Source organism: Lithobates pipiens, unplaced genomic scaffold (assembly GCF_037356315.1).
Source record: "Lithobates pipiens isolate NorthernLeopardFrog02 unplaced genomic scaffold, aLitPip1_a1.2 Scaffold_8, whole genome shotgun sequence".
Classification (NCBI taxonomy): Eukaryota; Metazoa; Chordata; class Amphibia; order Anura; family Ranidae; genus Lithobates; species Lithobates pipiens.
In genome coordinates this window covers 402,624,296-402,645,952 of record NW_027507903.1, presented here as the reverse complement: position 1 = coordinate 402,645,952, position 21,657 = coordinate 402,624,296, and the positions used below count along the sequence as shown (strand labels likewise).

Below are 21,657 nucleotides of genomic sequence, written 5' to 3'. Positions count from 1 at the left end.
GAATGCAAAACGCGTTTAACTTGAATAAAAGCCCATCAATACAGGTCCTTTAGGTCCCAGTTAATTCAAAGCTAAGTTTAAAAAATGAAAAGTCCTTAATCACTTGACCTCCAGAAGATTTACCCCCCTTCCTTACCAGTAGGGAAGGATGAGCGGTTCGGCCCAAGCATACATTCGGGCCAAACTTTCCTTGTTTAGACGTTCAGCGAGCAACATTGTGGCACTGAACAGGGCATTGCAAGCCCTGATTGGCTGAAGCAGTGAAAGCTTCAGCTAATCAGGGCACAGAGCACTGTCAGAGTCATGATTGGACACTGTCATCATGACTTTATCCAATCATGGCTCATTTCCGCCCCATAGTATAAAAGTATTCTTTCAATGGCAACCATTTTCAGTGTGATTTCAGCGTGGAGAGAGATAGAACAGGGCTCTGTTCAGTGCTATTAGTTAGTGTGCTATACTGTGCTATTTTGCTTTAATTGTCAGTGTAGAATATTAGTTTACTGTCAGTCTAGGGATGGCGTAAGTGTGGCGAGGAGGACCATAATTCAGCTTTGCATAGTGTGCAGCTAGAGTAGGGACAACTCAGATAGTTTCACTGTAGTTTAGTGAAGCTGTTTCATTCATACACACATTAGTGTAGAGTAGGAACAGCTCGTATAGTTTCAGTGTAGCGTAGTGAGACCGTGTCAGTAATCTTGACATTAGTGTATAGTTAGAGTAGGAACAGTTCAGATAGCATCAGTGTAGTGACGGTTGAACACAGTCTAATTTGATTGCGCTACTGACATTTTAACGCCATTTACTTCTGTGTGCGTTACTGCCAGTTTAACATCATATCATTTTGTGTGTGTTACTGTCAGTTAAACACCATATAGTTTTGCATGCATTACTGCTAGTTTAACGCCATATAGTTCTGTGTGTGTTACTGCCAGTTTAACATCATATCGTTTTGTGTGCTTTACTGCCAGTTTAACACCATACAGTTTTGAATGTGTTACTGTCAGTTTAACGTCATATAGTTCTGTGTGCGTTACTGCCAGTTTAGCGCCATATCGTTTTGTGTGTGTGTTACTGCCAGTTTGATACCATATAGTTTTGCATGTGTTACTGCCAGTTTAACGCCATATAGTCTGTATGCGTTACTGCCAGTTTAAAGCCATATAGTTTTGCGTGCGTTGCTGCCAGTTTAACGCCATATAGTTATGTGTTCGTTACTGCCAGTTTAACACCATATAGTTTTGTGCATCACTGCCAGTTTAACAAGAGTGCCTCTTTGTTCACATCTATTCTGGCCTTAGCTCCAACATCAGCCATTGGGGAACCCGCTGAGTTATTTGACCACAGCATCAGCCACTTGCTCCTTGATGATGCCCTGTCATTACTGGATTCAGATGTTGGTTCTAAGGTTGAGGATGACAGGAACATGAGCCTAGAGAGAGGGAGGAACACTGGTAGACAATTTGGCATTCATGTTCCCCAAGCCGCAGTGTATTGCCAAGTTGTCTCCAGGGGCAATGATGAAGGAGATAGAGATGATCATGATGATGAGGTCGCTGATGTGACTTGGGTGCCAGATAGAGCAGAGGAGGAAACTGAAGGTGAGGTGGCACAACCCCAGAGGCCGACATCAAGAAAGAGCAGAGAGCAGCCATCCTATTCCTTCACATTCTGTTATCTCCCGGCCCACTCCCCAAAGCTCAGCTGTCTGGGCCTTTTTCATCACATCTGGAGCAGATCGCACTGCTGCTGTCTGCAAATGGTGTCTCAGGCACATCAAAAGTGGCAAAAATACCAACCATTTGGGTACCACATGCTTAACAAGTCACTCAGCCCATTGGCAAGAGCACTTAAAAGCCACACAAAAGTGGCACAAATCTGTTCCTCCTCCTCCTTCTTACCCACTTCAGTCTGCCCCTGCAATACCAAATCATTACCTCTCAGTAGCCTCCAATGACAGGGATGATAGTATAGCACAGAGTGTGCTACATGTCCTAGTATCACATCTGCCAGCAGCACACCAACAGCTGTAGACTGTGTAGAGCAAAAAGGGGTGCAACAGCTCTAGAGTGAAAAATTAAAAAACACATGCAAAGAATAGTGATGGACGAAATTCCGACGGGACGTTTCGCGAACGCGGCCGATAGTTTGCGAACCGTAACGTTTGCGGCGGGCCCCATTGACTTCAATGGGAGGCGAACTTTGCAAACCTACAGGTCAAATTTGCAGCCACAAAATAATTACTAGCTGTGCAAACATAGTCCCACCACATGGCCAATGACATAACAAATGTATGAGGTGAATCTGGGATCGACAACTACAAGCATTCTTTTTTTATATGTGAAATTGTGACAATTCAGGACTGTGGAGTGCATGAAGGCAATGGAGGAGAGGGAAGGTCAGGGTAGGCAAAGAAGAGGGTTCAGGAGATGATCACCAGCAGTGTGACATACAGCAATGACACCTGCACCGTGATAGAGTGATCTGACACCAGCACCGTGATAGAGAGCACTGACATCAGCAGCGTGACATACAGCAATGACACCTGCACCGTGATAGAGTGATCTGACACCAGCACCGTGATAGAGAGCACTGACATCAGCATCGTGACATAAAGCCCTGACACCAGCACTGTGATATACAGCAATGACACCAGCACTGTGATAGAGAGCACTGACATCAGCAGCGTGACATACAGCAATGACACCTGCACCGTGATAGAGTGATCTGACACCAGCACCGTGATAGAGAGCACTGACATCAGCAGAGTGACATAAAGCACTGACACCAGCACCGTGATATACAACACTGACACCAGCACCGTGATAGAGAGCATTGACATCAGCAGCGTGACATACAGCAATGACACCTGCACCGTGATAGAGTGATCTGACACCAGCACCGTGATAGAGAGCACTGACATCAGCAGCGTGATATAAAGCACTGATACCAGCACCGTGATATACAGCACTGATACCAGCACCGTGATAGAGAGCACTGACATCTGCCGCGTGACATAAAGCAATGACACCTTCACCATGATAGAGTGATCTGACACCAGCACCGTGATAGAGAGCACTGACATCAGCAGCGTGACATAAAGCACTGACACCAGCACCATGATATACAGCACTGACACCAGCACCGTGATAGAGAGCACTGACATCAGCAGCGTGACATACAGCAATGACACCTGCACCGTGATAGAGTGATCTGACACCAGCACCGTGATAGAGAGCACTGACATCAGCAGCGTGACATAAAGCACTGACACCAGCACCGTGATATACAGCACTGATACCAGCACCGTGATAGAGAGCACTGACATCAGCCGCGTGACATAAAGCAATGACACCTTCACCATGATAGAGTGATCTGACACCAGCACCGTGATAGAGAGCACTGGCATCAGCAGCGTGACATAAAGCACTGACACCAGCACTGTGATAGGGAGCACTGACATCAGCAGCGTGACATACAGCAATGACACCTGCACCGTGATAGAGTGATCTGACACCAGCACCGTGATAGAGAGCACTGACATCAGCAGCGTGACATAAAGCACTGACACCAGCACCGTGATATACAGCACTGACACCTGCACCGTAAGCAGCCCCAGGAGGAAGTCAGCATAGCACAGGGATGGTGGGAGCCCCTCATAATATGCACAGCAGAGGTACAACCCCAGGAGGAAGTCAGCACAGCACAGGGATGGTGGGAGCCCCTCATAATAAGCAGCCCCAGGAGGATGTCAGCATAGCACAGGGATGGTGGGAGCCCCTCATAATAAGCAGCCCCAGGAGGAAGTCAGCACAGCACAGGGATGGTGGGAGCCCCTCATAATGAGCATAGCACAGGGATGGTGGGAGCCCCTCATAATGAGCATAGCACAGGGATGGTGGGAGCCCCTCATAATATGCACAGCAGAGGTAAAGCCCCAGGAGGAAGTCAGCACAGCACAGGGATGGTGGGAGCCCCTCATAATAAGCAGCCCCAGTAGAAATATGACACCGCTCAACCTCTTCAAACAGGAGGGTACGGGCATATAGTACGGTGTGCTTTTTTTGGAAGAGGAAGTGAGCCAAATGAAGAAAGAAGGTCTGTGTGCTCGATTAAAAAAATTGTTTATAGACATATACATGGTCTACTGGTCACATGTGTTGAATTCCTCCGAGATCCATGCCTCATTCATTTTTAGAAATGTGAGGTAGTTAACACTGTCGTGAGCTAGGCGAGTACGCTTATCGGTCACGATCCCCTCTGCTGCGCTGAACGTCCTTTCGGACAGGACACTGGACGAGGGGCAAGCCAACAATTCGATTGCAAATTGGGAAAGCTCTGGCCAGAGGTCAAGCCTGCCCACCCAGTAGTCCAGGGGTTCATCACTCCTCAGAGCGTCCACATCGCCCGTTTACCCGATGTAGTAGGACACCTGACGGTCTAGGTGTTCCCTGATGCTGGATACGGATGACACCTGTCAATGGGTCGGCTGAAAGAATGACCTCATATCCGGAGTCACCAACACATCTTCAAACCGGCCTCTTCTTGCTCCTCCTCATCCACCCTGGCACCATCCTCCTCTGACTCCTCTTTAGACTCCTGTTGTTCACTTGTCTCAGATAGAGTAGCCCCCACCCCTGGGAATTCATCCAGAATTGCGACTTCCTCATCTTCCCGCTCCTGCTCCTCCACAGCTTGATCAATGACACGACGCAATGCACGCTCCATAAAGAAGGCATAAGGTACCATGTCACTGATGGTGCCATGGCTGCAACTGACCAGTTTGGTGATCTCCTCAAATGGCTGCAGATGTCTGCATACGTCGCGCATGAGCAGCCACTGGTGCGGTGAAAAAAAAAAACAGCTCCCCAGAACCTGTTCTGCCGCAGAGTTCATACAGGTAGACGTTAACTGCACGTTTCTGCTGGAGCAGCCTATCAAGCATATAGAAGGTTGAGTTCCATCGCGTCGAGCAATCGCAAATAAGACGTCTGACTGGCAGATTGTGTCGCCGCTGAATGTCAGCAAGGCGAGCCATGGCCGTGTAAGATCTTCTGAAATGGGCCAAGATTTTCCTTGCCTGCCGCAAGATGTACTGGACCCCAGGGTATTTGACAACGAATCGCTGCACGACAAAGTTTAAGACGCGTGCCATGCATGGCACGTGCGTCATTTTGCCCTGTTTCAATGCGCTAAGCAGATTGGCACCGTTGTCACACACCACTTTACCAACTGTCAAATTGAGCGGTGTTAGCCACTGATCTGCCTGTGAACGCAAAGCTGAAAGCAGTGCCGGACCAGTGTGGCTCTTGGCTTCCAGGCACAACAGACACAGCACAGCATGGCAACGTCTCACCTGGCATGTCGAATAGGTTCTGGGGAGCTTGGGTGGCGCAGCGGAAGAGACGCTAGCAGCGGTAAAGGAGGAGTCAGCCGAGGAGGAGAGGGAGGAGGATGGAGTAGGAGGAGGAGGAGAAGAAGAGCCAGGCCTGCATGCAATTCGTTGCGGTAAAATCAAATCTACAGGGGTGCCACGGGTTACATGCTTGACGGCCGTCAGAAGGTTCACCCAGTGGGCAGTAAAAGTGATATACCTTCCCTGCCCGTGTTTGCTAGACCACGTGTCTGTGGTCAGATGTATCTTGGCACCGACACTGTGTGCCAGAGATACATTCACTTGCCGCTGAACATGGCCATATAGCTCTGGGATGCCCTTCTCTGAGAAATACTTCCTTCCTGGGACCTTCCATTGTGGTGTTCCAAAGGCCACAAATTTTCGAAAGGCCTCTGAGTCCACCAGTTTATATGGCAGTAGTTGGTGGGCTATCAGTTCTGACAAGCCAGCCGCCAAGCGTTGGGCAAGGGGGTTATCCAGTGTCATCATTTTTTTACGCTCGAACATTAGGCCCACGGAAGCCTGCCTTTTTACAGAAAAACGTGAGCTTGGCGTGATGGAAGGTGGAGTGGAGGACAATTGTGAGGAGAGAAGAGAAGGCTGGACGGTGAGAGCCTGGAGTGTGGCTCTGCAGAATTGTGCTATGAGCATCAGGTACCCTCAAAGCATTCAAAGGGCTATTCCCAGAGTCAGGCTAAAAGTCAGGCTAAAATATGCCATGCAGTGCTTCAGCTGGTGTGTTTAGGGGACAGGAGCAAAGATTCTTGTAGATCTGCAGGGACATGCCCAGAGGTGGTTCGCACTATGTCAGCTGGAGCGGGGAATGGTTGTGTCCAATAATGGCTCAAACCTCCTGTCCACCCTTAGAGAGAGAAAGTTGACAGTTGTCCTCAATTTGGTGGTGCAGCATTTCCTAAGTACGTACCCAGGGTTGAAAGATATACTAAAGCGGGCCAGAAGAGTCTGTAGCCATTCAGGCTGTCATGCAGAGCCAGTACTTGGTTGGCTGAAATTCAACAGGAATTCCACCTGCCCGTAAACCGCCTGATTTGTGACATGCATACTAGGGGGAACTCAACTTTGGGAATGCTGCAGTGGCTATACATGCAGCAGAGGACCGTTAACGAGTACCTGTGTCAGTACGGCTCAGGCCACCTGAGCATTTTCTTCTCCCAAACCATTGGCTGATTATTAAGGATGCATGCACTGTATTGTCACAATTTGAGGAGGCCACAAGGATGGTGAGCTGTGACAGTGCATGCATCAGTGACACAATACCTGTTGTGTTCCTGCTGGAGCAGACTCTGCGTGGCATTATGGAGGCAGAGCAGCAGGAGGAAGAGGAGGACCTCCTTTCCTCTCAAGGCCCACTTTATCCCGACACCATCATTCCTATGTCACAGAACAAACAGGTGGAGAGAGGGGAGGAGGATGAGGAGAAGTATTCTTGCACTTTCATAGGCTTTGAAGAAGAGGAAGACATGTGTCAATCTGTAAGCAATGGCTTTCCAACACCAGGACCCTTGGGAATAGTACGTGGCTGGGAGGAGGAAGTTCCAGATGCTGTTATTCTGAGTGAACCTGAGGAGTCTGCTTCTCAGGCCTCAGCAAATGTGAGGCGCATGGGGAACCTCATGCTTCAAAGCCTGCGAAAGGACCCAAGAATACGTGCATAAAGGAGAAGGATGATTACTGGTTGGCAACCATCTTTGACAACCGTTATAAAGGAAAGGTCTCAGAACTCATCCCCTCCCAACAGAGTGCAGAAGATAAAATCTCTTGAGGACACATTAAAGAGGATTTTAATAAATGTTTTTCCTGACTCCAATAGGAAACACTCCAATGTCTTGGAAAACATAGTTTTGAGTCTTCTAGTTTCATAGTTAGTAAGGTTGAATAAAGACACTAGCCCATCCATGTTCAACCTGAGTGATTGTCTATAATTGTCCTTATCCCTGTACATTGCACACTCACATCAGTCCCCAGATGCCAATTAACCTACCTGCATGTCTTTGGATTGTGGGAGGAAACCAGAGTATCTGGAGGAAACCCACGCAGACACATGGAGAACATGCATACTCCAGGCAGGTAGTGTCATGGTTGGGATTCGAACCAGTGACCCTTCTTACTGATAGGTGAGAGTGCTAACCACTACACCACTGTGCCACCTTCTGTTGGTCAAGACAGGAGTGTTGGGGAAGGTGTCCGCCTAAATGAGGCATTTCAGATTTTTTTTAGTCCTTGCCGTCCAGGGCTGTCAGCTTCCACATTCCATCAGCAGTGTCTGCATCACATGGTGGACAATTACCTTGGGGGCCAAAACAGATATGGAGATATTTCCAGCTGATGTTCCAATGACTTACTGGGTCATGAGCATAGACCACTGGCTAGAACTTGCCCAGTACGCTATTGAGTTGTTGGGTTGACCTGCATCCAGCGTGCTTTCAGAACGGGCATTCAGTGCTGCAGGAGGTTTCCTTACTGATTATAGAAAGCATCTGTCCACAGACTCCATGGACCGTTTGATTTTTATAAAAATGAATCAGTCCTGGATGAAGCCACCCGATGCTGATGTCATTGATGTCTGCAGGACTTTGAGGCTGCTTTGAGAGTGTTAAATCATTTCATCTGGAAGAATATTTTTGGTATAGCTTTCATGGGCACAATTAACACCCAAATGCCGCGTACACACGATCAAACAATCGGGTAGAAAAGTCCGGCAAACTCAAGTCCGCCGGACAATCCCCCCGTGTGTAGCCTCCGGCGGACTTTTTTGACCCGAAAGTACGGCGGACTTAGAAAGTAGTTTTGCACTCCAATCTTCCCGCCGGACTTGCATTTCGGCGGACAATACGGCCGTGCGTATGCCAGTCCGCCATACTTTTGAAATGAACTGACTTTTCCCCGCTCGGGTCTCCAGGTAGGCGGGGCCCGCAAAGGAGACATCGCTGGCTCCGCCACCTGGTATGGACTTAAAGGGGAACCACGAAGCCGAAAAAAATCGGCGTGGGGGTCCCCCCAGGTCCACATCAGACCCTTGTCCGAGCACACTACCTGGCCGGCCAGGAAAGGGGGGACGAGCGAGCCCCCCCTCCTTAGCCGTACCAGGCCGCGTGCCCTCAACATGGGGGGTGCCTTGGGGAAGGGGGGATCACGCAGCCCCCCCACCCCAAAGCACCTTGTCCCCATGTTAATGAGGACAAGGGCCTCTTCCCGACAACCCTGGCCGTTGGTTGTCGGGGTCTGTGGGCGGGGGGCTTATCGGAATCCGGGAGCCCCCTTTAATAAGGGGGCCCCCAGATACCAGCCCCCCACCCTATGTGAATGAGTATGGGGTACAATGTACCCCTACCCATTCAACTGTAAAATAAAGTACAAAAAAACACAACACACAAGGGTTAAAATAGTTTATTGCACAGTTCCGGGGGTCTTCCGTCTTCGGGGGTCTTCTCGCCGGACTCCTCCGCTATCTTCTTCTAGCTCTTTTACTAGTGGAGGAGCCCGGCTTTCTTCCTCGCCGCTGCCCTCTTCTTCCGACTTCGGGGGTCTTGTCCCCCTCTTCGGTTCTTCTGCCGGGCCACTGCGCCTTCTTCTAGCTCTTTTACAGGCAGTGGACCGGTCTTCTGGCGCCGATGTCGCCACTGTCGTCGCCGCCTTCTGTTCTTCTGTTCCTCTGTTCTTCTCTTCAGATGTTGACTCGTCGCTCCCTCCGCTCACAATGACGGGGGACCGGGCACGCGGCGACTTATCCATCCTCTGGGACTGTGACAACATAATGGGCGGGGACATCATCCGGTGATGTCCCTATATAAGTTGCCGCACGTCGCGTCGGAGCCATTGTGAGCAGAGGATGCGACGAGTCAACATCTGAAGAGAAGAAAAGAACAGAAGGCAGCAATGACATCGGCGACAGAAGACCGGGCCACCGCCTGTAAAAGAGCTATAAGAAGGTGCGGTGGCCCGGCAGAAGAAACGAAGAGGGACAAGACCCCCAAAGTTGGAAGAAGAGGCCGGCGGCGAGGAAGAAAGCTGGGCTCCTCTGCTAGTAAAAGAGCTAGAAGAAGATAGCGGAGGACTCCGGCGAGAAGACCCCCGAAGACGGAAGACCCCCAGAGCTGTGCAATAATTTTAACTATTTTAACTATTTTAACCCTTGTGTGTTGTGTTTTTTTTGTACTTTTTTTCACAGGTGAATAGAGTGGGGGGGCGGTATCCGGGGGCCCCCTTATGAAAGGGCGCTCCCGGATTCCGATAAGCCCCCCGCCCTCAGACCCCCACAACCAACGGCCAGGGTTGTCGGGAAGAGGCCCTTGTCCTCATCAACATGGGGACAAGGTGCTTTGGGGTGGGGGGCCGCGCTGCCCCCCTTCCCCAAGGCACCCCCCATGTTGAGGGCACAGGAGGGGGGGCGCTCGCTCGCCCCCCCCCCCTTTCCTGGCCGGCCGGGTAGCATGCTCGGACAAGGGTCTGATGTGGACCTGGGGGGGAACCCCACACTGGTTTTTTTCGGCATTGGGGTTCCCCTTTAAGTCCATATCAGGTGGCGGGGCCAGCAACGTCTCCTTCACGGGCCCCGCCTACCTGGAGACGCGCTCAAAATGAGCAGGCTTTCCTCCGCGTGTGTGGGCGAGTCCATTCATTTCAAAACTACGGCGGATAGTACGGCGGACTTAGTAGGCCGTATTAGTCTGCTGAAAAAGTGCTGTGTGTGGGCAAGTAGTCCGTTCCGAAAGTCGGACGGACAGTTCGGCGGGAAGTCCGCCAGACTAAGTCCGCCGGATAGTCGGCTAGGTGTGTATGCGGCAAAAGAGTAATTTTTCTGCACCTGTATGACAGGTGCATATAATTGGATTTTTTTACAGCAAGGCCAATTCTTGCTTTCATCAAGATTACCTCTATAGGGTTATGGTGGGAAGGCACCACCGACACCCAAAGATCAATTTTTACGCACCCGTTACTTCTTAGTAACCCGTTACCAGAATGTTTTCAAAAAATCTCTTGTTCCATGTGCACTACATTGTGGCCTCATCATGCACACTGGCTCCCCAGATGTTACTAAACAAAATAAAGGCAGCTTGCAGGGAAAATGTCATTTTTTTGGCTTTATAAATGCAATTATTGCTGCAGCAGATTCTAGACATGGTACAGATCTGCCACTTTACAGGTAGACTAAGGGGACCCCCAGGCACTATATTGGAAGGATTTTTTTCATTTTTATGCTTTCACTTTAAAAATAAAAAAATCACTGCTCATTTAAAATTAAGTTTTTCACAATTTTTTTTTTATTGATACATGTCCCTCAGGACAAGACCTGGGCCCCTATACCCATTGTTTGTCCATTTGCTTGCATATAAGCCTTCAAAATGGGCACTCTTGATTTTTGACGTTCAGATCCCATTGACTTTAATGGGGTTCATTATTCAGTCCGAACTTTTGTGGTATTTGAAAGTTCTGGTGCCCATCCCTACTTACCAGGCTTTTTTTTGCGATATGGCACTGCATTACTTTAACTGACAATGGTGTGGTCATGCGATACTGTACCCAAATAAAATGTATGTACTTTTTTTTTCCACACAAAAAGAGCTTTCTTTGGTGGTATTTGAGCACCTCTGTGGTTTTTATTTTTGGTGCTATATTAAAAAAAATCTAATTTCTCCATCAATTTAGGCCAATATGTAATCTGCTATATATTTTTAGTAAAAAAAAAAAAAAAAATGGATTGCTAAAATGTATGCGTATCAGTCCAATATTGCCTACCAAAGATGAAAGCTTGAATAATTTTTATTTATTGTTTATTTGTTTAGTTAAGTCTACTATAAAGCCAATTTTTTGACTGCTTGAAATTTTACAAGGAAAATCTGAACATAAAAAAGAAGCATAGTTTGTCACATGCAATTACATAATCTAGCCGTTAACAATTTGTTTTTATGATATAGATTGAACTATACAAAAATAACCCAGTGCAGTCATCACAGAGAATACAATTACAATATGGAATTTGAATTTCAGTTTATTTAGATTCTTGTTGCATACATTTGCAAATACTATATATGTGAAGCCACACTACTATACCAAGGCAATTATCCAAATGTGGCCCCTATATAAGCACCCAAACTGGGACACATATAAATACCAATGAATTAACTGAGAGCAGGCTTACTTTATAAAATCATCTCATCTTTCCTAAAGACACATCAGCACACAGAAAAAGACTAAAGACTCCATGGAGTAGATTTACTAAAAATGGTACACTCAGAATCTGGTGCAGCTTTGCATGGTAGGCAATCAGTTTCTAACCTCAGCTCAATTTAGCTTTGGCAATAAAAAATATATATAAAGGCCAGTATGGTGGCCTGAATTTATGGGAGGAGCCCGAAGGGTTATTTAAGCAGCCTTGTATGCCTTGTCGGTCCAGGTGTGCGATACTGAACATCACTAGGCGACTCTTCCCAGCTCACTTTGTGTTCGTGTGTCTGTACGTTTGATCACAAGTGTGTTGTGGCTTCTCGCTGTTGCAGGTAGGATTCAAACCTTTTTCGTTTCATATGCAATGTTACGATTCTGTATGTTTTCTATCCCGCATCCCTTTCATAGTTAGCTGCCTCTGAGTCGTTGTCTGCCATGTCCCGACATCATTCGACACAGGCATAGTAGATTCGTAGGTTCCCTCTGCCTTGTTTGTCATCCCATCTACGTACATATGATTTGTTCGTAGATCCAAGCCTCCAAGTTGCTGTCAGTCATTGTCCGATATCACTCGACACAGGCTTCACTGGTTATAGGATTCACAGTCCATGGGGTTGCCGTCTCTTCCATTTGGAGATGAGCATGTACTGATTGCATGGGTTCTGTGGCTGACTGAGGTGGTAATTAGACTTAGAATTAGGTGCCTTGCCTGCACTTTAATTAGCCTTAGGAGCTGGGTGGTTGGTATGTGTTCGATTTTGGAGGAGAGGGTGGCACCCTAACAGTTTACCATGGTCCAATTTGAATCTTGGTTGCGTCGGCGACATAGTGTTTTTCGTATCCATGACACAAGTTTATTCCAGTTGTCGCAGGCTTCCTGCAGCTTGGTCTGTTTTGTGAGGCACCTGCCACAAGCAACCAGTTGTTCCTTAGACCACTCATACGGTCGCACTTACTCATAAATACATTTACCCCAGCTTCATAACTCTGACCTGAGTCAACATGATTTGTCCTTGTTTTCGCCTCCCTGGTGAGGCTACTTGCATGCAATTGTTGCATGATCCGACCATTCATTGTCTCCAATGGCACAGCATTTGGCCACTCACGTTTACTTGTCTGTTGTTTCATCAAAAAAAAGAAAAGAAAAAATATAGGAAAAGATTAATAAAAAATAAATAAAAATTTTCTTAGGAAAAAAATAAGCAAAAACACACATAGGGTCTGCATCTTCACCCAGGGTGGTCAGTAACATGTGAGGGGGTGGATTAGGATGTATTCCATAACAGGTTAAAAAAACTCTTATGTCACCTTTTCTACAGGTTCTTGGTTGACTAGGTTTCTTGACCTCTACCAGGATTTTGTCGTGTGTGGTGTACATGGGTTTCACCCTCACATCACTCTGCAGCACCTTTTTCATACCGTTCACTTCACATACATGATTTGGGCTGCTGATCAGGCGTTAGCTACTGTCACATGTTTATTTGCACTACATTTTCTTTTCGAAGGGTGACCCTTCACCTACGCAGATAATGGCGCTAAACATTGGGCTTGTAGACAGTACAAGCGTTGGCAGGCCGAACATACGTCATGAACGACAAAATGCAGCATTCCTACTTAGGCCTTACCAGACTTCAGCTTCTCGACCCAGTACGCCCTGGGGCTCTGCTCCACAGGTTTGTGCTTAGCGCAGACAGGCATCCGAGTATCAGTTACCTGGCGAGTCACCTCCTGACTCACCTCAGTTGCCACGCATTCTTTTGAGCTTTCTAAATTTCTACTCAACAGCGTTCAACACTACAGAACGCAAAATGGCTTCTTCACTGTGCCTGTAGTTCCTTTACTATTCTTCTTCACCTTCTTCCTCACCTTTTTCTCATCTATGTTTACGTACTCCGTCTCTTCTCTTCTGTTCTTATCTTTCCGACTCTTCTTAAACATACATACTCCACGTCAGCCCAATTTGAATCCCGGTCATACTGGTGGCACAGTGATTCAAATCCATGGCTCAAGACGAACACACTCGCTGCCCATATGATGCTCCAGTTTGCAGTTCTGACATGAGTCGGCACGTTCCATTCTCATTTTCCAACATACGATCATGATACATGACTAGAATGGTCTATAGTTCCTCCCCACACTCTCCCCATAGTTTCTCTACTTACGTTTGTTTTCTACCACCCTCCCAAGGTTAGAGGCAGGATGCCATTGCAATTCGTCTACCAGTGGCATGGTTATGGCCACTCATCGTCTACCAGTGGCACACATTCACAGCCACTCATTTACATGTCTGTCTTTTCCCTCTCAGGTCAGTTGGGTTCAGCTTGACCCGTCCATGTCACAGGCCGACAGCATAGATCTTGCCTCTGCCCCTCCAACACCCCCCGAGGGGTCAGAGCACGGCAACGCTCAGTCTCTGAGGGGTCCTAGGCTTCACTTCTACAACTACCATCAGTCATTCACAGATGCAGCAGCAGCCAAACACTCTGTTACAATTCAGCTCCAATCAGGGCATTTTGGACACCAAACTTTTCTGCATTTGAAAGCTTATGTCCTCTGCTCTGCTCCATCTGCTAATCCTCCACACATATGGAAAATGGGTGTTCCAATGCAGATTCAAGACATCCCCTGGCCATCCCCTCCACCTCCATTACTGCCCAGGGCCTGCCTGCCACCACTCAGCATTTGTAGGTGAACAAATCAGGACAGCCTGCCCAGTCGCTAGGGGAAGCGCAGATTTGCAACAATTTTAACTACGCTCCCCCACATACAGCCAATTCCATCTGCTCCACAGCCTCGACCAAGCCATACAGCGCATCATCAGCATTACGAATGGGCATGCGGCTGTCCAAGGCAGACATTTTGCACGGCTTCAAACTGCTACCCATTGAGCCATCCTTGTGGCAACAGCACAGCATCAAATGGAAGGCTCATACTACTTCCCCACTGTACTGACCTTTGGCTCCAAGAGCAGTCCATGGCTCTTCAATATGTTTGCTCAGTCCCTCCTGGATCTGGATCCAAACTCATCAAGCGCAGTGGCAGTAGTCATCCATTACCTCGATGGCATCCTGCTGATCAAACAGTTTGGCGAGCCCCCTCAGATATAGACAAATTAAGGGTAGTGTTTGGAAACCTCAATGTGACTATAGCGGAGCATAAAGTGTAACACCTGGCCCAGTCCATCACCTTCCTAGGCATCACTCTTGATACCCACTTCATCCAGGCCAGCCTACCTCCAGAAAAACTGTCTCAGTCTTCGCCTTCTCACATGTTTGCACCTAGAGACAGCTGCAGTCCCTGTTAGGGATGCTTAATTTTGAGATGGGGATTGTCACTCAGGGGCATTCCTTAATTTCACGCCTCCTGGTTTTTCTACTAAGGCATGGGTCCCCAAGCAAGTCTTTAGGCTAGACCAAGCAGCTACCATGGATCTGGCAAAGTGAGACAAGTTCCTTGAAAACTAGAATGGTGTTTCCATGTTCATCCCAGTGGCATCAGCCTCATCACCTCACGTAGTAACAGATGCAGAAACCTCCACATGCTTTTCTGCAATTTTTTGCCCTCATTCCTTTGCAGGCCCATGGCCACAAGAAATGCTTTTGGTCCCTGTGATTAGCCAGATGTCCTCCTTATTCAAGCTCTACCCCATCATTGCAGCAGCTCAGTTCTGGGGCCACACCTGGGTAGGGCAGACTGCAGTCTTCTCAACGGATAACCTGGACATGGCTGAAGTTACCAACTAGGCAGGTCTAAGTCCCTGGACATGATGTCCTTCCTATGCATGCTTGTGTGGTCATCTCTTCACTACAAATTCAATGTTCACTGTACCTACATTCCTGGCAATTGCAATATCACAGTGGACACACTGTCCCACCTTACATAATTACATAGTGACATAGTAGGCCTTAATTTCCCGTTGTTTTCCTACAGAAACCTGAAGCCAGCCCAACCTTTTCTCCTATCCCACCTTGGTCGCAGCTGACAATGAGCTGAAGGACCACCTTCACAATGCAACCCTACTCATAAACTGGTTACTGTCTTGCAACGCACCACAGGTCTACCATGCCTCCTGGAACACCTACCACAGGTCTCTAGCCACATGACCCAGGTAGGGGACAAGTGACATCAAGCACATCCTAGCCTTTGTGTCACACTGCTACACACAGCTGACTTTATCCCATGACGCTATTAGGATGTATTTAGCTGGCATCCAGCAATTTCTCTCCTGTAAATACGTTTAGGTTTGCGAGATAGGTAGCACAACGAATGACAACATCGTGTATGGTAAATGTTTGAATGCTACCTGTGACAGTGAGCGAGAAACAAAAAAAAATGATGTCTTGTAAATGTTATAGATAGGCAACTCCTATCCTCATATTGATCAGTGGTTCCAGATAAGTAATAACTACTGCAGTAGGGAACAGACACAAAAATGTTCACTTTGCACCTGTACAAATAACAGTCCTGTTTATTTGATATTTTTTATAACCATGCTTACATAGGTATCACATTAATATTACAATTGCAGGCAGTGCATAGGAGGGCTATTTTCTTATCAGTCTAAAGCATGTAAAATACATGCAAAACATTAATAGTGCTATGTGCAGAGTGTAGTGTAGTGTGCAAAACGTAAGCAATGCATACTAAATGCAGTACAGTTTTATACAGAATTTAACATTTCTCAATAAATAAACTGAGAGCAGGTGTATTGCGGGGTATAGCAATATCTCTCCATAATGTTTTCTCTTAGTGGTAACAATGGAAAAGCATGACAAAGCTACAACATGCTTCTGATCATGGGAAGTTGTATATGTTTGTGCTTGAACTAGGAAAGAATGAACATATAGGAACAAGCCATTTGTCTGTCCATAGGCATGCATGAAGTATAAATGAACTAAAAAAAAGTCAAGCTATGTTTTGTGTTATATAGAACATTTATACATTTTATTACACTGAAAGATTTACATTTTGAGCCATGAAAAAAGCTGCACCCTTCCTGGGACTAGGCACCTCCTTGCCTACAGCCTCAAATGTGTATATTTTCAGAGTGAAAATACTGATATCTGGAAAAGATCTGGACCTGAAGGGCCCGGTATGGATTTTGGGGGGACCCCCACGCATATTTTTTTTTTATTTTGGTGAGGGGTTCCCCTTAATATTTATACCAGACCCAAAAGGCCTGGTAATGGACTGGGGGGAGAACTCATGCTGTTTTTCTCAATACATTTTTATCTTTATTGCCGGGATTCGACAATACATTACAGCCACTAGCAGTATTAAATTACTTTTTTTCCTTTAGAAATATAATTTTGCTGTGGTATTGTTCTAAACATGGGCAAAATGCGCTACTTTACAGGCATACTAAGGACACCCCCTAGGCACGATATTTAACAGAATATTTAATTTTTATTGTTTCACTTTAAGTATTATTAAAATCACTGCTCCTGAAAAAACGTCAGTTTTTAAAACTTTTTTTTGCATTGATACATGTCCCCTTGGGAAGGACCCAGATCCCCAAACACTTTTTATGACAATAACGTGCATATAAGCCTTTAAAAGGAGCCCATAGACTTTAACGGTGTTCCGCAGCTTTCCAATTTGCCGCAAACACCGCATAATGTTCGCTATTTGGCAAACAGGTGAACACCCGATGTTCGAGTTGAACTTACATTCAACTCGAGCTTACGTTCGACATGAACATCGTGCTTTTGTGTAGAAGGAGTGCACGTATCTGCTCACGATAATTTTAGTGTGTTTGCTGACTACATATACACTTTACTACAACCAAAGGTTTGTGTGTGACTATTTTGAGTTTTGTGTGTGCGTTGTGTGTGCAAACCCTATATACATATTACAAATCATGCCTTCAACAAAGACAATTTGCTGTTAAAAAGAATGAGATCAGAGTAGAAAAAAGAACATAATCATGTGATCAGTCTTATATTTGTGTATAGTTAGAATAGCACATTTCTTGTCCAAGAGATTGTTACACTTTCTGCTCACTGCAGAGAGAAATAGAGTGTGGGCAGGGATAATACAATTCCATTTCTCCTCTTTCACCACCCACACAAAGGCCCAGAAACACCCACAGTAACCCTAGGACCCACCCACATCAACTCACAGAACTGGTACATGTGAATCCCATAGCCTGCCCTGAAACTACAGAAGCTTAAAGGATGATGGGACATGTAGTATCAGGACTGGTAAAGGAATGAAACCAGAAGTCAGAGAACTTTGAAATTTCGCCAGGAGGAAGAGTGACGTCACAGACACAGAAAGGTGCTTTATACAGCTAAATTATGTAAGATACTCATAAACTGACACTGGGGTTGTAATTCATTTACATGCACAATTCATCTGTTGTTTTGGAGAGGAAAATCTGGAGTTCTTCTTTAAGGGAATTTTCCAAACAAAAAGAAATTGTGGAATTAATCTAAATGTCCCTATGTAAGGTAAGGTGTTCCTCCTATGTACACTTTTGCTTCTGACCAAGGCTGTGATAAACACATATCATTTATAGGAATACTGAAGTTAAAATGTGTTGGTACTGTTTATCTATTTTTAATATCTTGCTTCTTCTTTTTTATTTCTTTATTTATATGGATAAAGTTTCAATTATTATTCCCTACTATTCATTATCCTGAAGGATTGGCAACAGGGATCCTCTTGTTTCATTTTTAGTTCAAAGTGGAAAATCATTTTAATTTGGATGCAAATCCTCTCTGTTGTTGTTTTATTTTTCTAACACATTTTTGTTTTGTCTAGCCCAAAAAAGTAAAGGATCCTCTCATAAAGAAGAACAACACATATGCTTCAGCAACAGCCAACTACCCACCCATAGCCCGAGACCCTGGTTTGGCTACCATTGCTAAAAGTGCAACCATAGAACCAAAAGAAATTGAACCAAAACCAAAACCTGCAGAACCCAAGAAAACATTCAACAGTGTGAGCAAAATTGACCGGCTATCAAGAATAGCTTTTCCTCTCCTATTTGGGACCTTTAACTTAGTCTACTGGGCAACATATTTAAATCGGGAACCAGCAATCAAACCATCAACACCACCTCAATAACCCATCAACTCATATCCATGTTCTGTCTTTTGCACTGGGAATTGCTTCCAGTATTTAAATCGGAAAATTCCTATTTGCCATATTACCTCTGTCTTAAGGAATTTGAAGGTTTGCGTATGAAACATAGTTTTAAAAAAGAAAAAAATAGAAGAGGCCACTGCTTGATGCCACGGTACAAATATGTTGTTTGTCCAAAACAAGAGGTATCTGTGAATCCTGAACTGGACATGTGAAACTAGACAAGAGTTTAATTAGCAGCATGTCGTTGAAATACCTAGCAGATAGAGATGTGCCCTGTTCACCATATCTACAATGTATAGATTGCAGGGATATATGTTATATATTTAAAATATGACAGTAATATACTGTAAATACAGGAACTCCATGTAGTAAACACTACTGTAAGAGTAGTAATTAAAGTTTAAATTCAATACAAATGTTTCTTGTACACTAGTAAAAAAAGGTTGTTGACTTTCCGTATCTTGGTTACTGTTGAACTTCTTTAGTTCTTATATTCAGTCATTTATCAGGTAACATGGCATAAGGCTGACTATGGATTATAGAGGTCTGAAAGTGGTTGAAGTGTCCAGACACGGTCATCGAGTAGTGCCATAAGTGTTTACTAGTGCTTGATGTTTTCTAATGCTTAAAAACCCATAATCACACATGACTCTTAAACAAGAATAAATATATACTCAACAGAAGCATTCCCTTTGCAAAACAATCCATTTACCACCTGTTTCTTTTAGAAATACAATTAATATGAATAATATGTTAAACAAGTATATTGGAATTTATTGAAACTGCCCCAAATTCTACAAATCGCACTGCTAGTATTTGTGTAATAATACATGCATCAAGATAGTTTGTTCTTGCTTCAAACATGCAGCCATGTCCTTAAGAATTTCCTATTTTTACTTTTTTTTTATTCTTTGCATATGTTTAGACTTTTGAAGCAAACACAATTGTTTAGTGATTTACTAAATGAATAAAAAAAGACACATTTAGTAAATCACCTGTATAGCATTATTTATAACTTATCCAGACCAGACAATTTGCTTCCTATTTAACCAGTTCTTCAGATTAAGGGAGTGGGGGTTCTTTTTACTTCGTTTTTTTTCCAACCTCCTATTTTTTGCAGGTTTGGCAAACCCTAAATAATTACAAAAAGCTGCATGATCCTTAATTATTCGTCTTTGCTGAGCATTGCAGCATTACAAATGGGAAGTAAGTCTTGTGTTTTTTTTCTTCTTTGACCATCTGAAAAGAAGAGGCATATTTATTCTATCTCTGTATTGAATATTAATGAAATGATACAGCTAAGTAGAACTTAGACAGTGGTTTTTAGATGCAATATTCAAAATGGCAGATAGACTAGTTATTAAATTAATTCTCTATTATATAGATTATTTATGGAAAAAAATACTCAATCACAGTGAATGTTTTACCTTAGTACCTCATGAACAACTATTTTTTAACTTTATAGAGTATGTTAATTCATATATACTGCCCACTGAAACGACATTTAAGAATATTTTCATCTACCAGTGAGAAGAAACAAGCAGAATACAATTTGTAATGTAAAAAAAAAATGTTACCTATGTTGCTGGATACAGTCCCAATTTATATTTTTAGGCCCCACTTTCTCTCCAGTACTATTACCATCAATATTCTAATTCTATAATTGAAGCCACAAACTGCAATCCATGTTTTAACCAAAAATAACAATAAAAACCTCTGCACATGTAATCAAACAAAAATCACTCCTAGCCACACACACACACACATTATATATATATATATATATATATATATATATATATATATGGCTAGGAGTGATATATACAATATATTATTATGTGTTGACTGTTGCTTGTACTGTCATGTGTTTCAACACACAAAACGCTATATACAAACAAATTGTGCTGCACAATCAACTTACAATTGTACACCTCCCATTTATACTTAATTATTTGTGCACACTTTTTTTTTTAGTTAGACAATTCGCCCAGAACAGGGGAGTGGTACGGTGATCACTGCCTCGGTCTGCCTCCTGAAATCGGAATTCATCTTCAGCGTAATAGCTGAAAATGCAAAGAGAGCACCTCTAATAGAGAAAGCGTTTTATTTTTTTGATTTATTTGCAGCAGCTTTTTTCTGGAAGGAAGTAGAAGTCTGTGGTTAAGATCCTGAACTGGCAAGGTGATTGGTCCCAATGCCTGGTGAAATCATAAACTCCTTAAAGTGGAAGATGCATGAATTTTCTGCACTTGCTTTGCACAGACACTTGTAGTGTTGGCCTGTTTAAAGCCTTTTTACATATTGGATCATTTTTATGTATTAGGATTAATGATATCGTGGAGTATTTTGTGCATGTTGTCACATATCATTTTCAGCATGCTGGTCATTTAAAAAAAATGTGCAAATAAAAAAGTAGAAATGGGAATTGAGCAATTGTAAGCTGATTGTGTGGCACTATCTGTTTATTCAATCCCTTTACTGTGGTGAAATTGTCAATTAAGGAGGATGAAAGATTAAGTATTTAGATATTTGCAACATGCCTAACACTGATGTACATTAAAGGTTTTCTGGACATTTTCATCATTCAAATAAACAGTCTAATTAAATTAATTAACCTACACTATTGTTTATTAACGAAAAAAAATAAAAATCCAAGCTCAGTTACACATGCATTGTTAAATAATTTGCAAACTGCTTGTTAAATATTTCTATATAGTAGACATCAAAAGATTGCTAGTGAAGAATGTGTCATAGTGTAGCTTATAATATAAAACGTTTATCATTTAGTTACCTTTTTTTAGTATATTAACTTTTGCATTTAAAATGTCAATATTCTTTGTTTGCAAAAGGTCTGACAGGTGGATAATTGCACATAGAAGGTTACAAGTTAGACACAATGCACATTATTTGAAACACATTAACCTCCCTGGCGGTATGATTATGTCTGATTTTTGATGATGAAAGCAGTACATTGTTTTGCATGG

The 21,657-nt window shown here is 44.3% G+C and overlaps 1 protein-coding gene across 2 annotated transcripts in view; it reads left to right on the top strand.

Annotated features, from left to right (window-relative positions):
• GABRA1 (gamma-aminobutyric acid type A receptor subunit alpha1) overlaps window positions 1-21,283 on the top strand; it is a 355,042-nt gene extending 333,759 nt beyond the window's left edge. For both annotated transcript variants that reach the window (XM_077474085.1, XM_077474084.1), the window contains exon 10: window positions 18,347-21,283. In XM_077474085.1, coding sequence (XP_077330211.1) covers window positions 18,347-18,652 — 306 coding nt within the window. In that variant the 3' untranslated portion in view covers window positions 18,653-21,283. The remainder of the gene's footprint in view (window positions 1-18,346) is intronic.
• The last annotated feature ends 374 nt before the right edge of the window (window positions 21,284-21,657 follow it).